Source organism: Boleophthalmus pectinirostris, unplaced genomic scaffold (assembly GCF_026225935.1).
Source record: "Boleophthalmus pectinirostris isolate CB_2022bp ecotype Guang Dong unplaced genomic scaffold, ASM2622593v1 HiC_scaffold_6, whole genome shotgun sequence".
In the NCBI taxonomy this organism is placed as follows: Eukaryota; Metazoa; Chordata; class Actinopteri; order Gobiiformes; family Gobiidae; genus Boleophthalmus; species Boleophthalmus pectinirostris.
The window spans coordinates 37,067,928-37,082,680 of record NW_026571447.1 but is presented as its reverse complement, the minus strand read 5'-3'; the positions used below and the strand labels follow the sequence as shown (position 1 = coordinate 37,082,680).

Below are 14,753 nucleotides of genomic sequence, written 5' to 3'. Positions count from 1 at the left end.
ATATTTGCTTTGATACAGACTTACCATGTGTATAAAGAAATACTCGCCAAATTTCACAGAAGCTGTAGTCTCGATGAGACTCACTAAAATGTTGATTTGACCGAGCAGATGATTGAAAATCAACAACTATGTCACTGTTATAGTACCATTTTTAATAACAATAATAATGCATCCGTTTTATATCGTGCTTTTCTGGACACTCAAAGACGCTTTACAGAGCATTATTCATTCACTCCACACTCTGTAATGGTAAACTACTATTGTAGTCACAGCTGCCCTGGGGCAGATTGACGGAAGCGAGGCTGCCAATCTGCATCATCAGACCACCACCACCAACACACACACACACACACACAAACCACTTTCATACTAGGCATTGTGGGTGAAGTGTCTTGCCTAAGGACACAAAGACAGAACTGGCACCCCCCTGTGGCACCTGATTTTCCCAGCGGTCTCTCATCCAAGTACTAAACAGTTCTGGTCTTGCTCAGCTTCTGAGATCTGAAAGGATCAGGTTTTGACGAGCCGGTATGGAGACTTTTTTGCTGTGGATAATAGTATACAGTTGTTGTTTTTTTTGCCCATATTGATTTCCAATATTCATGCTGCTGTTGTTGTTGTTGCTGATAACAGCAAAACAAATCTGTGGAAATCCTCTGATATCACTGATAATGCTGATACCTGAAACACTATTCATAAAATACACAGTTGAAGAAATACAAGTTTTTATTTATAATGATACATTTTAAATATTATAATAATATTTTGTGCAGGATCTCATAATGTCTGTATGTTCTCGTCATTCTGTGCACTGATCTACCAAACTTGTAATTTCAGTTTTATTCATTAAAATATCTGTTAATTATTATTTTTTCCAGTATTAAGCAACCCATTGTATTTGTATCTTATACTTTGTATCGTAAACTAACTCTACCCAAAATGTCACACCCTTTAGATTCTGTGCACGCTAATATATTGAATATATTTTCCATTATTACAGTTTTTAAGTCTATTTTATTTATCCACCTCAGCCTTGCATTTCATGTATTTTATTTCCGTACTTAGGTATCCCAGTGAACTACCAGGACGTGTCCTCCATCGACCCAGAGTATGCCAAGAACCTGCAGTGGATCCTGGACAATGACATCAGTGACCTGGGCCTGGAGCTGAGCTTCTCTGTGGAGACGGACGTGTTCGGAGCCATGGAGGAGGTGCCTCTCAAACCGGGGGGCACTGCCATCTTAGTCACCCAAGACAACAAGGTACAAGAGACAAAGAGCTCAGTATACAAGATACATTTTTTTTTTTTAAAACAACCGTTAAAGTGGAAATCCGCCATATTTCTGTCACTTGTGCATGTTGTCTGTAGAGATTCTACATTAGCCAAAGCAAAGTCAAAAGATAAACAAAAGTGTAGTGGAACAACACGATAAACTGTTGGGTCTCTGCTGGTAATACATTGTTCTATAGTGTTGAATGAACTCCAAACTCAGTATTCAGCATCTTAAAATCTCCATTAGTGTAACATTAGGCTCATTGAAAATTTTGGTGATGAGTGAAGTCACAATCCCAACCCCTATTTTGTCTGGAACGTATTTCTAGTGTTTGGAATGAAGTAAATCTACGTTTACTGTTAACATGTATTCAGAAAACTCATTTGGAGGAAATCTACCTCAGTTTCTCTGTCATTTGGTGCTATTCACAATACAATACTTTTCTGAAAATCAAGGGAGACAGTGCTGCATTTGATGAAACCTATTAAGGCTTCAGACTACACAACACTTGATATGTTGTAGCTGATATCATCCTTGAAGTGCGTACATGTGTTTTTTTCCTTCTGTGCTCTGTGATACATTCATGCGTAACAGTGACTTTGTTCACATGCACACAAAAATCTGATTATAATCTGATGTCTCGACGTTAAAGAATATTTAAATGACACGCAAACCACAAAATCGGATGTGAGTGATGAGAGGGACTACGATCAGATAGAAATAAGATAACTGTGCTGTTTACATATTGGTTTAATAATCTTATAAATCCAGAAATCTGATAATAATTGGATTTGTGTGTACATGTAACCGCAGCCAGTGAAGCAAACACAAAGCTGTTTTTAATAGTCTGTTGCCGTGCTGTGGAACGTTCTAAGCAAAACTATTACTGTATATCTCCCTGGAAATGAGGAGATGGCTGACACTCTACCAGAAAAGTTACATAGTAGAATTTTAAGTTACCGTAAATTCCGGACTATAAACTGTTACTTTTTTCTCACACTTTGAACCCTGTGGCGAATACATGGATGGATTCTTTGTTTGGCACATTGTCCATTCATATTTACGGTCTATGGTTTGGTAACACAGTGGATACTCGCAGCCTGAGTGCAGAAAACGTCGTTGTCTGTGCAGTTACACATGGATCTAGGGTTCACATGAAGTTGCGACACTAGCTTGCGATATTGTCAGCGAAGAAATGTCTCAAACTTCAGTATTTGGACATTCACTCATACCTGATTGATAGAACTAACCCCGCCCCCGATAGAGTCTGAAATCTGCTGAAATCCTCCAAGACACTGACATGATACAGACAGGACAACAGCTCTTTCTGCAGGAGACATGTGCAGTAGAGCCTGGGCAGAGACAGGATGATGTGCCGAGGAAGATTCTAGTTTGATTGTGTTTTGAACAGTTATTTTGAACTTCATACACACACACGAAGACACGAAAACACACGAAGAAATGCAGATGATGCAGCTTTGATGTAGCTGTGGAAGAAGGAAACAGAGCTGCTGCACGTGAGCTCGACATCAATGAGTCGATGGTGAGATTTTTGCGACGGCAGCGTGACGAACTGACTCAATACAAAAAGACAACAAAAGCTTCAGAGGTGATAAAAGCGGATGGCTCGAACTTAATAATGTTCTTGAAGATGTGGACACCAACGGGTTACATTCAGGTGCAGTCTATATATATGTACAGTTTTAAAATTTAGTTAAAATTTAGTTGATGTGGCTTATATTCAGGTGCGCTCAGTAGTCCAGATTTATGGTAGTTACAAACTCATTACAAATTCAGCTGCACACTACAGGCTTTCTTTACAGTAATTTACCCACATTAACTGCATTTTTCTGATATGTTTTATAATTAAGCAATAAAACTAAGTAACAAACATTATAAATCCACCTTTTAAAAGGAGTATAATGTAAAATTGTTTGTTTTTTAGCTTTCTACTGATGTTATAACATCATCAAAACCATGCCTGAAGAGGTTTTAGATGTCAACCATGCATGTTTGAGTAATTTAGCGATCTCTCCTGGGCCTTTTTCAAACCTTTCTCACATTTAGCTGTATGATTCTGTTCAAAGCTCTGCCCACAAGCCTACATCACTCATACGCCCACTTGACAATTCTGCATAAATATACAAAAACAAGATAAAAAAAACTGTACACAACAACGCTGTGTTGTGTTTGTCTGTGATTGTGTTGTATGTGTAACAATAACCAAAATATTGTCATATCGTGGCAAAGTTCTCACAATAATATCGTGGACCATCACAAAATATTGAATTACAAGTCTCTTTACTTAAATTAAGAGTTTTGGAGAAGCAATAGCTTAAAAAAGACAGCGGGAACTACATAGACCATGATCCTTTGCTCCATTTCAGTGCAGACTACAAGAAGAAATAACAGTTCTAACACTTTTAAGTCTTAGTTCTTTGGATTATGTCTTGTCAGGGCATTTTAAGAGGAGAGAGAAGTATCATATTCACCTCCACAAAATCACAATAAATATCGTACCGTGAGATGTATATTGTCAAAATATCGTACTGAGAGATTTGGATATTGTTACATACCTAATCGTGAGCTTCCCCACGATATCTCAATAAATATTGCATCGTGACGAATTCGCATCGTGAGACTTGAATACACCCCTGGTCGCGCATGGATTAAGGAGAGGGGGGCTCAGAGCGTCAAAAACGAATCTAAATATGTATAAATATGTATTGTAATTGTAATGTATGCAGAAGTGTAATACCCCCTCTTTAAGTAACCATCACTTATTTATATTGTTTCTTAATATTTTGGCCACCCTTCCCTAATCACCAAAACGTACCTCAAATAGAGTGTCTTGCTCACCTAAATCCACTTCCATATTCATAACGTCATCGAGCGGTTACTTCTGGTCCAAAAGTTTCCAGTATTTTCTGTGCAGTTCGTTCGCGTTAATGACCAGCCCAAGTCCCCTCTCCTAAACACATCCATATCTGCTCCTCTATGAGCGATTGATCCGACTCCAGCTCCTACCACTAACAGGCCTAATTAGAGAGCGCAGTACCGCAGGCAGACTCCAGGTGGCACTGTAGTATCACGTATAGAGCAAACTGGAGGTGGTAAAGTCTGCTGCTCCAGAACCTTTTTAAATCCTTCCCTGGTCCATCCATTAATAAAACACACGTGGGGAGTATTTAGAAAGTCAAGTAGAATGGAGTGTAGCCATAGGTAACTGTATACGTAATTATAATAATAGGATAACTCCAGAAATCAGATAATGATCAGATTTTTGGTGTAAACATAGCCGCTGTATCATTGACCCACCGTTGAGCTGTTTTTTAAGTTTATCTATTTATTTTTTAATTGTATTGATGGCAACGAAAGTATAAAAAAACATACATTACTAATCTTATTTAAAGGGGCGACAGTAGCTCATTTGGTAGAGCGTTTGTCCACTGATCCAAAAATTGGCCCTTTGAATCCTGTTCTCGACATAAACATCATTGGTAGAGGGTTTAGATCCACTGACCCAAAGGTTGGCGGTGCGATTCCAGCTCCCACAGATGAATGCTGTCATTGTGTCCTTGGCAAGACACTTTGATTGCCATGAAGGTGAAAAAGCGCTATATAAAAATGTGACCGTTTAAAGGTTCTATATTTTGTAAAACTGACTCTTGCGAGCTTTAAGTCATGTTATAATTAAGGATGTAACAATAACCACAATATCGTGGTATCGTATCGTCAAAGTTCTCACAATAATATCGTGGACCATCGCAATATATCGAATTACAAGTCTTTTTGCTTAAATTAAGAGTTATGGTGCAGCAATAGCTAAAAAGAAAAAAGACAGAGGGAACTATGTAGACCATGATCCTTTGCTCCATTTCAGTGCAGACTACAAGAAGAAATAACAGTTCTAATACTTTTAAGGCTTAGTTCTTTGGATCAAGTCTTGTCAGGACATTTTAAGAGGAAAAAGTAGCATATTCACAGTTTTTTTAGCCTCCACAAAGAATCGCAATAAATATCATACTGTGAGGTTTGACGATATCGTATCATGAGACTTGGATATCGTTACACCTCTACTTATAATGTTGTAAAGTCTTGTTTCACTCACATATGTTTGAGTAACCCTTTTTTATTATTAGTCTATTTACATCTCAAAATCTCAAAATGCTCTGTTCCACCTTGTGATGTCATGTACTGGTAGTTTTTTTTTTAAGTTAACAGCTCCTTTTATTTGGTCATTTATTTTGTTTATTTATTTCATTCATAAAGTATAAAAAAGACATTAACAGTGCCACAACACCAAACATACAAAAAAAATGAATGAAAAGGAGCAGAAAGAAGAGTAATCTTATGTTATCTTATGCTACCTATTCCCTTTTTTCCAAACACTGATAGTCACTTTAAAACATTTCAAATCAGTACATTTCAGCTCAGGCACAATTATTAATCAACTGCAACAGAAATCTTCACTATTATGCACAACAGCTTAGTTTCCTTTTTCATACTAACACATTGGACTGGATTTTATGTGTTTTTTAAATGCCATTATTGTGTTTGATTCTTTTATATCTTTGTCAAGACTTTTCCTTAAATAAACTTCTTTCACAGTGATGTTTCGCTCCATAACCTTAGTTCTGGATCTGGGTTTTTTTAAAACATGTAGGTTCTTGTTCTTGTCTCAGTCTTTGAATATTTACAGGTAATACATTGCACTTTGCTTTATATGTTACTTTGGCATTACTTTTACCTTAAGTCCAGTGGAGACAGGCGATTCCAGGGCTGAAATCATCCAAATGATTTTAGTGAAGGTGTGTAGAGTTTAAAAACACTGAAAGAAGAACTCTAAATATGCAGGTTTTGTGTGTTAAACATGTGTGAATTAAACAAAACACAACTCCAGGTCTGTTTTTTTATGAAGATGAAGCAACAAGATCCTAAGATAGAGCAGAAAACATCGTAATATAGGCTCTTTAATACGTCTCTTGTTCGCAGGCGGAGTATGTGCAGTTGGTGACGGAGCTGAGGATGACCAGAGCCATCCAGCCCCAGATCAACGCCTTCCTCCAGGGCTTCCACACCTTCATCCCTCCCTCCCTCATCCAGCTCTTCGACGAGTACGAACTGGTGAGGAAAGCACCATAGAATATAAAGAAACATATTTATATTAATGTGTTATGTTGAGAAATGTTTACACATAAATTAGGTAATAGATTAATAGAGTTACTTTTGATTTGGTAATAGGCTGGGCACATGTGATGGCATTATATTGTTTTCTATGCTTTAGAACTACAGACTAGACTTTATTGATCCACAAGGGAAATGACTTGGACACAGTAGCTCACACATGACAATATATTATAATAGCAAAGAGAAAACAATATAAATAGTAATAATAAATTCTAAAGAAAGAGGAAAAAAGACAGCAACAGACAGGTGTCAAATAAGGCATAATTATATACAGTTGTACCTCGCTATATCGCGGTCCACTTTTCGCGGTCTTGCTGTTTCGCGGATTTTTTTAGTGCAGTGTTTTTTTGACAGCGTATGAGCACGTATTGTGTTCCTCCCCCTGCGTCCTGATTGGCTAAGGGATTGTAAACCATTGTCAATCAGTCTCTTCTGTGCCGTGTCTCCTGTACAGTACAGAGTGTGTTCAGCTTGACAAGTTTACATAAATGTTCGATCTCTAGCAGTGTGATTCTGAAGTGCAGTGCGATCGGGCAATTGCCGCGCTTACTGTGAGGTGCGGAGCTCTCCATCGGTCCTTTCTCCTGCAGTCACCTCCGAGCCTGTCCCGACAGTGAGTCCTGGTTCAGTTCTGGTTTAGTTCTAGTTTAGTCCTGGTTTTAGTCCTGGTTTACTCCCGTTTTAGTCCTGTTTTAGTCCAGTTTTAGTCCTAGTTCAGTCCTGGTTTAGTCCTGGTTTAGTCTTGGTTCAGTCAGTGGCGTGTTCAGCACAAAAGTTTAATATAATCTCGGGTTAACGTGCGGGTGTGGTGCTGTACTGTGCGGGCCCGGGTCTCCAAAAATGGACCCGTGCAGGACTCTGCGCTGTAGGGCTCCATTATGGAATAAATTAATCTTTGGTTCGTTACAAAAAGAAGGAGGAAAATAACAAAAGGACGACAGCAGCAATAAATTTTAAGAAGGATGTAAAAGGAGTTGTAAGTGTCCTGTGTGAGAAAAGTGTATAAAGTGTGTGGTGAGGGGTTTTACAGACTTAAAACATTTATAACTGTAAATATAAAGTTGACTACTTCGCGGATTATTTTTAGAACGTAACCCCTGTGATAAACAAGGGACCACTGTAATTGTATATTATGTACAAGTTGAAATACAATAGAAAATGTTATGGAGTTTTGGATCCCCTGCATAGACTCAGCAAGGACACCTCCAGGTCATCGTTGACATTTCTGTGGTTTGCTCTGGCGTCATAAAACTATTACAGAGTTTGTCGTTCTTTAACATGATCAGTTTCCTTGGTCAGCTCGTCTCACAGAAGCGTTCTGCTATGCTTTTCTCATTTTATTTCGGCCAGCATGTCTCCAGCCTGTCCTTCTTAGCTCCTGTTTAAACCTCCTTGTGTGGAAGCAGAGTCAGGGTTGAATAACCAATGCTAACAGCAGTGTGCAGAGTTGAGTGTTCAAGTTTAACGGGTCCCGGACTGATGGTAAATAAACTCCTCCTGCCTCAGACATCCAGAGTCTCCTGCCTGATAATTTGTTTCAATCAGATTGTGAATTCTAAATGCCATAGTTTTATTCTAAATTAGTTGCTGAAATTTGAAGTGTGCATTTTCCAAGTGTTTAAAATTCAAAATAAAATTTAAAAAATTCACCTTTTAAATATTCTGCACAAATATTTGCAAGCTCTCAAATTCAAAAGTCAAAATTCAGTGTAAAATTAGCAGCAAATATCCACAATACCAAGAGCATAAGCAATCGATCCAAAATGATTCGATCTAACTTAGTAACGAGCAGGAAATGATGCAGTGAAGTGATCTGATTGTTTAGAAATAGCCTCATCAAAACCTCATCTCTTTTCTTATTTCTTAAGTGTAAACCCCGCCCACAGATGAGAACGGCCAATAGGAAACGGCGTCTGTCCTCCTCACTCACACAGGATCGATTGCTTCTCCCTTGGCATCTTGAATCTTTGCTGTAAATTTTTCACTGTGAATTTAATTGTACTCATGGCAACGATATAATAAAAAAAAGCATACATTACATTTGTAAGCTTATTTAAATGTCCTATTTTGGAAAATTTACTCTTGTGAGATATAATGTTATAAAATCAAATGTGTATAGTACAGTTGTGTTTTATTTAATTCACACATCAATATGACAAGTGAATAAGACTGATTAGTTCCTTCAAAAACAGTGAATCTCCCGTAGAGTCTCCCTCCGTCTGAAATTGTGACATCGACATTTGCAAATACAGTTTATTTGTTATTATCTATATACTAAATGCTAATAATAATTTTGTGTAAAAGTGTATTTGATTTAACCATAATTTGTTGTAGCTCTTAAGGTCAAAATAAGTCCACTCCCTCCTGTCTGTGTCTAATTACAACGTCTTTTATTGTCTGATAATCGGGAAATCCATTTTCTGATCTATGTTAAAATGTTGTTTCCTCATCACAAACATACCCAGAGTTGTGTTTCTTTTCTCATTCACAAATGTTTGACACACAAAAACTGCATATTTAGACTTGAGCTCTTCCCTCAAACCGAAAACACTGTGTTCCACCTTGTGATGTCATCTGGTAATACAGGTAATGCAGTGTTATTCTGAAGTGCTGTGCGATCGGGCGACGGCTGCGCTTACCTTCGTGAGGTGCGGAGCTCTCTGTCGGTCCTTTCCGGTCACCTCCAGGCCTTTCCCGACAGTGATTCCTGGTTAAGTACTGGTTGAGTCCTGGTTTACTCCTGTTTTAGTCCTAGTTCAGTCCTGGTTTAGTCCTCCTCTTCAGTCCTGGAATCAGTCCTAGGTTAGTCCTAGTTTGGTCCTGGTTTAGTCTTGGTTCAGTCCATGGCATATGCAGCGCAAAAATTTGATATAATCTGGGGTTAATGAGCAGGTGCGGTCCTGTACTGCATGGGTGTAAAAAGGGTTGTAACTGTCCTGTGTGAAAAAAGTGTATAAAGTTTGTGCTGAGAGGTTTTACAGCCTTAAAACAGATATAATAATTGTAAAATATTTCACCTATCCCGGGTTATTTTTAGAACATAACACCTGCGATAAGCGAGGGACCACTGTATCTACAGAACAAAACATAAAAGGTAGCTGTTAACTTGAAAACTACCACTACATGACATCACAACTTGGAACGGAGTGTAGACAACCTAAAAATAGAAGATTATTCAAACATGTGAATGAAACAAAACACGACTCCAGGTCTATTTTTGAGAAGGTGACACCATTTTAACATAAAGCTCACAGAATCAATTTGCGTAATATGTATAGGACCTTTTAACTGGCAACTTTCAAACTCCAATTTCGTTGTAATTGCGGTTAATCTTTGGACCCTACACTCTGATGTGTTCATCGATTTCCTGCAGGTCCGTTTGAAGCCGTGAGGGGGCGGGGCTTGTTGCCGGGACCTTGCGGCCCCTCCCCCTCCGTCCCTCTCAGATCAGATCAGAGTTTTTTTTCGTGTCTGCAGATTCTCGTCCCCTTTCGATCGATGCAGCACTGATTATCCCGCCCTGGATTGGCTGGACATGCCTCGGTCATGCTGTCATTGCTGTGTCTGATAAAAGGGACACAGTGTAGTGGAGGATTCAAGGATACATTTGACTGCAAACTATTGAAAATATTAGTGTTTTGTTGAGTCAGGCTGCAGGATTTTGGAAAAAAAAAAAACTGTGTAATTGCAATTTTTCTGACAATCTTTGTGGTTTGATTTGTGATTTATTTTTTTGTTATCAAAAACAGACCTGGAGTTGTGCTTTGTTTCATTCCTACATGTTTAACACACAAACCCTGCATATTTAGGCTGAGTTCTTCTCTTAAACTGAAAAAAACAAACACCTTCACTAGAATCATTTGGATTATTTCAGCCCTGGAATCGCCAACCTCTACTGAACTAAAGGTGAAAGAGGCTATTATCTTGAAAACAATCACTACATGACATCACAAGGTGGAACAGAGCGTTTTGAGCTTTGGGGATGTAGACAGACTAATAATAATCGGTTACTCAAACGAGTGAATGAAACAAAACACAACTCCAGGTCTGTTTTTGATGAGGTAACAACATTATAACATGATTGACATCTCACAAGAGTTAGTTTTGTGTAATATAGAACCTTTTAAAAGTAGGATTTGATTTAGAGTGCATTAACTTTTGAGAAAATACTGATAACCCATGGATTTGTAGAGGACTAAATTACAGATACAACAAGATTTTTCTATAAAAAGACAGGATAAGTTGTTTTGCCAAGGACAATTTGTTATTTAAATAATTACGGCCCTTGTGATTTGATCATTTTGCCAACTCAAATTGAGATTTTGATTTGAAAGTAGACATTGGTTATTGGTAGTCTGATTCATTAGTCGGTTTCACTTCTTGGAAACTGTCTGACCTCGCAGCATTAGGATTTGTTTGTTTGATGGTAGGCGAGTACTTTTTTTAATTTAACCAATCGCTGCTATTTGGTCGTGATGTATGTAATGTGCCAAATCCCGTAGGAAGAAGAGCAATAACGTCTTTCCCCTTGATAAAATTCACCAAACATTCTCTTTGTTCCGGCTTTAAATCCTCGATCTCGGGAATCGTTGCCAACACAGAATGTCTGTCTTCGTCTACATCCATCTCGACGCTTTGTTTACTGTTGTGCTTTTCTACAAAAGGGACCCAGACGTGTGAGTTTGACGTCATGGCTTCACAGCTCTTCGATGACTGGCCAGTGCGCGGTCTACAACTTCCAGGGTTTTTGCGAACCATCTAGTATATTCTGATTCCTGACCTAGTCACTGAAGAGAAATGAAAATGAGCGGAGGCACTAGGTGGCACCAGCCTGGCTAGGTTATTGGTTATCAGTGTCAAATATCTGTATCTGCTCATAAAATCTATATCAGACCAACCCTAGTGGAAAGTTTGCCTCACTTTAGACCCATAATAATTAGTTTTGTTGTTTGTGGTGTCACAGGAGCTGCTGCTGTCGGGGATGCCAGAGATCGATGTTCAGGACTGGTACAAAAACACAGAGTACACCAGCGGGTACGACCAGCAGGAGCCAGTCATTCAGGTGAGGCCAATGTCAAACCACTGTTACCACAAACATACCGGTACGTCCTTCAGAGATAAACATTATAACTCTTTTAATCATCAATGCTTTTTATGAATGTAATTTAAGACGTTTGTCAAGCAGTTTTCCATTTCAAGTTTTCCAAATTTGACAAAAGACTCTAATCATTCTATTCATAATAATGCTTTATATTGTATTGCATACACAAACTTAAAGGCGCATTGTGTAACGTTGCTGCTTGCTTGTTTCTATGAATATGTTATTGGAATGTTCCACAGAATGACATTAAACAGCTCTACTTTACATTTAATAAATTACAGGTGGTTTTATAGCTCAAAAATATTTAGAAAAAAAAAAAAAAACAGGCATTCTGACTGTGAGCGGGGCTGCCTCTCCACAGATCTGACCTGTAACTTGGTCTGGTTTGATCTCCATAGAAAGATACAAAGGTTTAAAGCCATACTGTGAAACATTGCAGACAAAGAAATAACATCTGAATAGAGAAAAAGTATTTGACAATGCACTTTTTAATTGTAAAGCATTATAAAGCGTGTATTGTTTGAACATCAGGAAGTGTATGTTAGCATGCTAGTTACTGATAGCTTTACCATCATGGCACGGCTGAGTTCTAACAACATGTAGCAAATTTATCATGTATGTATCTTTACTGAATGGAAGTCTCTATGAAAAGTCATCACCTTTCAAAGTGCAGATCCCACTTATACTATTGTCTCCACTTGAGTGAACTTAAACACAGGTTTTTAATGTCAATGTCATTTCAAACCTACAGCGTTAAACACCCTCCTGCTCCTCTCTGCGTTCAGTCTCTGCTTAATGCTCTGACTCCTGTCCTATTTCACAGTCGCCGTTCACATTGTTATAATTTCTGATTTCTTTTTTTTAGTGGTTCTGGGAGGTGGTGCACAGTCTGACCCAAGAGGAGAGGGTTCTGCTGCTACAGTTTGTGACGGGGAGGTAAGTTAATTTAGCTTTTTTTGGGTGGGGGAAATATATTTGCATCATAAAATCACACTCACTCGTTGTTTTAATATAAGCATTTAAAAGTAATAGTTCGAAAAGGACGGCTTAAAGAACACATGTTGTGTTTTTCTCTGCTATATATCTTTGACACTCATGGATGTTGTATTGTAGAGTAAGTATTGATCTGAAAACACTAAATAAGAGAAACAATTCCACGGATTTCCGGCTTGGAAAATCGCAGAGCCCAGTGGGAGCTGGAGTTGCCATAAACGTGATCACGACAAAGAGCCAAAAGCTGTTGGACCTCTCCTGTGAATAACTGCAGATCACGCGAGGGAATAGCAATTAAAAAAAAAAAAAAGAAAGAGTGCCAAAATGGTTATGCAACGCTGCCCAGTCTTAATAATAAAACTAGAGAAGAAAGTACAAAGCAGTGGTATCGGTAGTGGGGAAAGCGAGGGTTGATTGGAGAAAAGACTTCATGAATACAGAAGAAATAAATTAAGTAAGGATGTAAGTAAATTAGTAAGGAAACCTTTATTTATATAGCGTCTTCACAGATAAAATCACAAAGTGTTTTACAGGGCAATGAATAACATATATAAGAACAGAGGAATTACACAGTCAACTAAAAAGCATGTCTAAAAAGCAGTAACTTGAGCTGCTTTTTAAAAGAGTCTATAGCAGGGGTCTCCAACCAGTAGCTTTCCATCCCCTTCCAAGTAGCTCACCAAGGGATTTTTGAATTATACATATTGCAGTGAATATGCCTAACTTTGAACTTGTAAGTGGATAATGTTTTATGTTTTATAGGCCTCTAACTGTACCTTGTCTAAGGCTTACCGTGGCTCTTATATTTCCTCCATTTCTGTCAACTGCTAAAACTAGTAGTTCTCTGATATTTTCATTTTACAGAAAGTAGCTCATAGGAGGAAAAAGGTTGGAGACCCCTGATCTATAGAGTCTGCCTCATGGAAGACTAGGGGTAGGGCATTCCATTTTTTGGGACCCACAGCCTGAAAGCACACGCCCCCCATGTGTTTTAAATCGGGTCTTTGGAACCATCAAGAGGCTCTGAACAAAGGACCAGAGGGTGTGGCCTGAGGAGTAGGGGCGCAGTAAGTCACTGATGTACTGGTGTGCTGTTGAGGAATATAACCCTTTTCCTCGCGTGTTCGTTAGTTTCTGCTTAGACAAAAAAATTACACTTGAAACACAAATAAAGTCCAGATAATTTCCTTATTCCAGTATTAGAAAAGTCATACTTGTACAAGGAGTCTGTGCTGACATTTCCATGCAGAGACTGAATATTTACACCTATACAATGATTTTTATACGCAAACTATAGTGGGAGGCAACCATGGTTTAGACTTAGTGCCTCTTCGTTGGTGCACAGGCCAGCCAGGCCTCTTGGCACGTTGCACAATCTTATCCGATGGTGACAAGGATCTCCCGGATTAATTTCACTCCCCTTACAGGAGTCTCACTGGTCTGATCAGGGTGATGAGTCGTGAGTCAGCACATCCCTATCAATAAATCCTTGCCCTATTTAGTTAATTGATTAGACATATAGATTGAAATAGAATATATTGTACATGAACCGAACCTATCTCTGGATCCCTCAGCTGTAAACTAGTCCCTGTTTTCTGGGTCATTGTATACTGAATTATAATAGTACAATAATAAAATATAGCAGTACATCAGTAACATCATAGCAGTAGTTATACACCACCTAAGCCAAGTTATTTATTCTAACAGTGCCTGTCCAAAGATAACTTACACGTGCACGACTCACACTAAACACAACTTATAACATGGTCAAAAACTGTTTACTACATTTACATTTATGCCATTTATGCGAGACTCTATATTATCCCAGTTTATATAATGTGAAATACTAACAAATTTCATTATATTTCTATGGCAGAAAAAAAAGCACATGTTAAATTTAATAGTCTAATGAACAGTTTCCCGTTTTGTCTGCAGTTCGCGGGTCCCTCACGGAGGCTTCGCGTTCCTGATGGGAGGAGGAGGTCTACAGAAGTTCACCATCGCTGCAGTGCCATACACATCCAACCTGCTGCCTACCTCCAGCACATGGTAAAACTCCCAGAAAACTGACGGGGGAAAAGTGACAGTTCCAAGCAGACTGAACGATTTGGGAGAAATGTCTAATAGTGATTTTTTTCTGGCAAGCATTGCATTTACGATTTATGTTTTAACAATAGGATTCTCTTCAGAGTTCA

General features: G+C 38.5%; 1 protein-coding gene across 2 annotated transcripts in view; it reads left to right on the top strand.

Moving 5' to 3' along the window:
* The window catches only part of hace1 (HECT domain and ankyrin repeat containing E3 ubiquitin protein ligase 1), a 51,528-nt gene that overhangs the window by 30,181 nt on the left and 6,594 nt on the right, over positions 1-14,753 (top strand). For both annotated transcript variants that reach the window (XM_020923641.2, XM_020923642.2), the window contains 5 exons: positions 1,066-1,262; positions 6,270-6,401; positions 11,428-11,526; positions 12,431-12,501; positions 14,494-14,607. In XM_020923641.2, the coding sequence (XP_020779300.1) occupies positions 1,066-1,262; positions 6,270-6,401; positions 11,428-11,526; positions 12,431-12,501; positions 14,494-14,607 (613 nt within the window). The remainder of the gene's footprint in view (positions 1-1,065; positions 1,263-6,269; positions 6,402-11,427; positions 11,527-12,430; positions 12,502-14,493; positions 14,608-14,753) is intronic.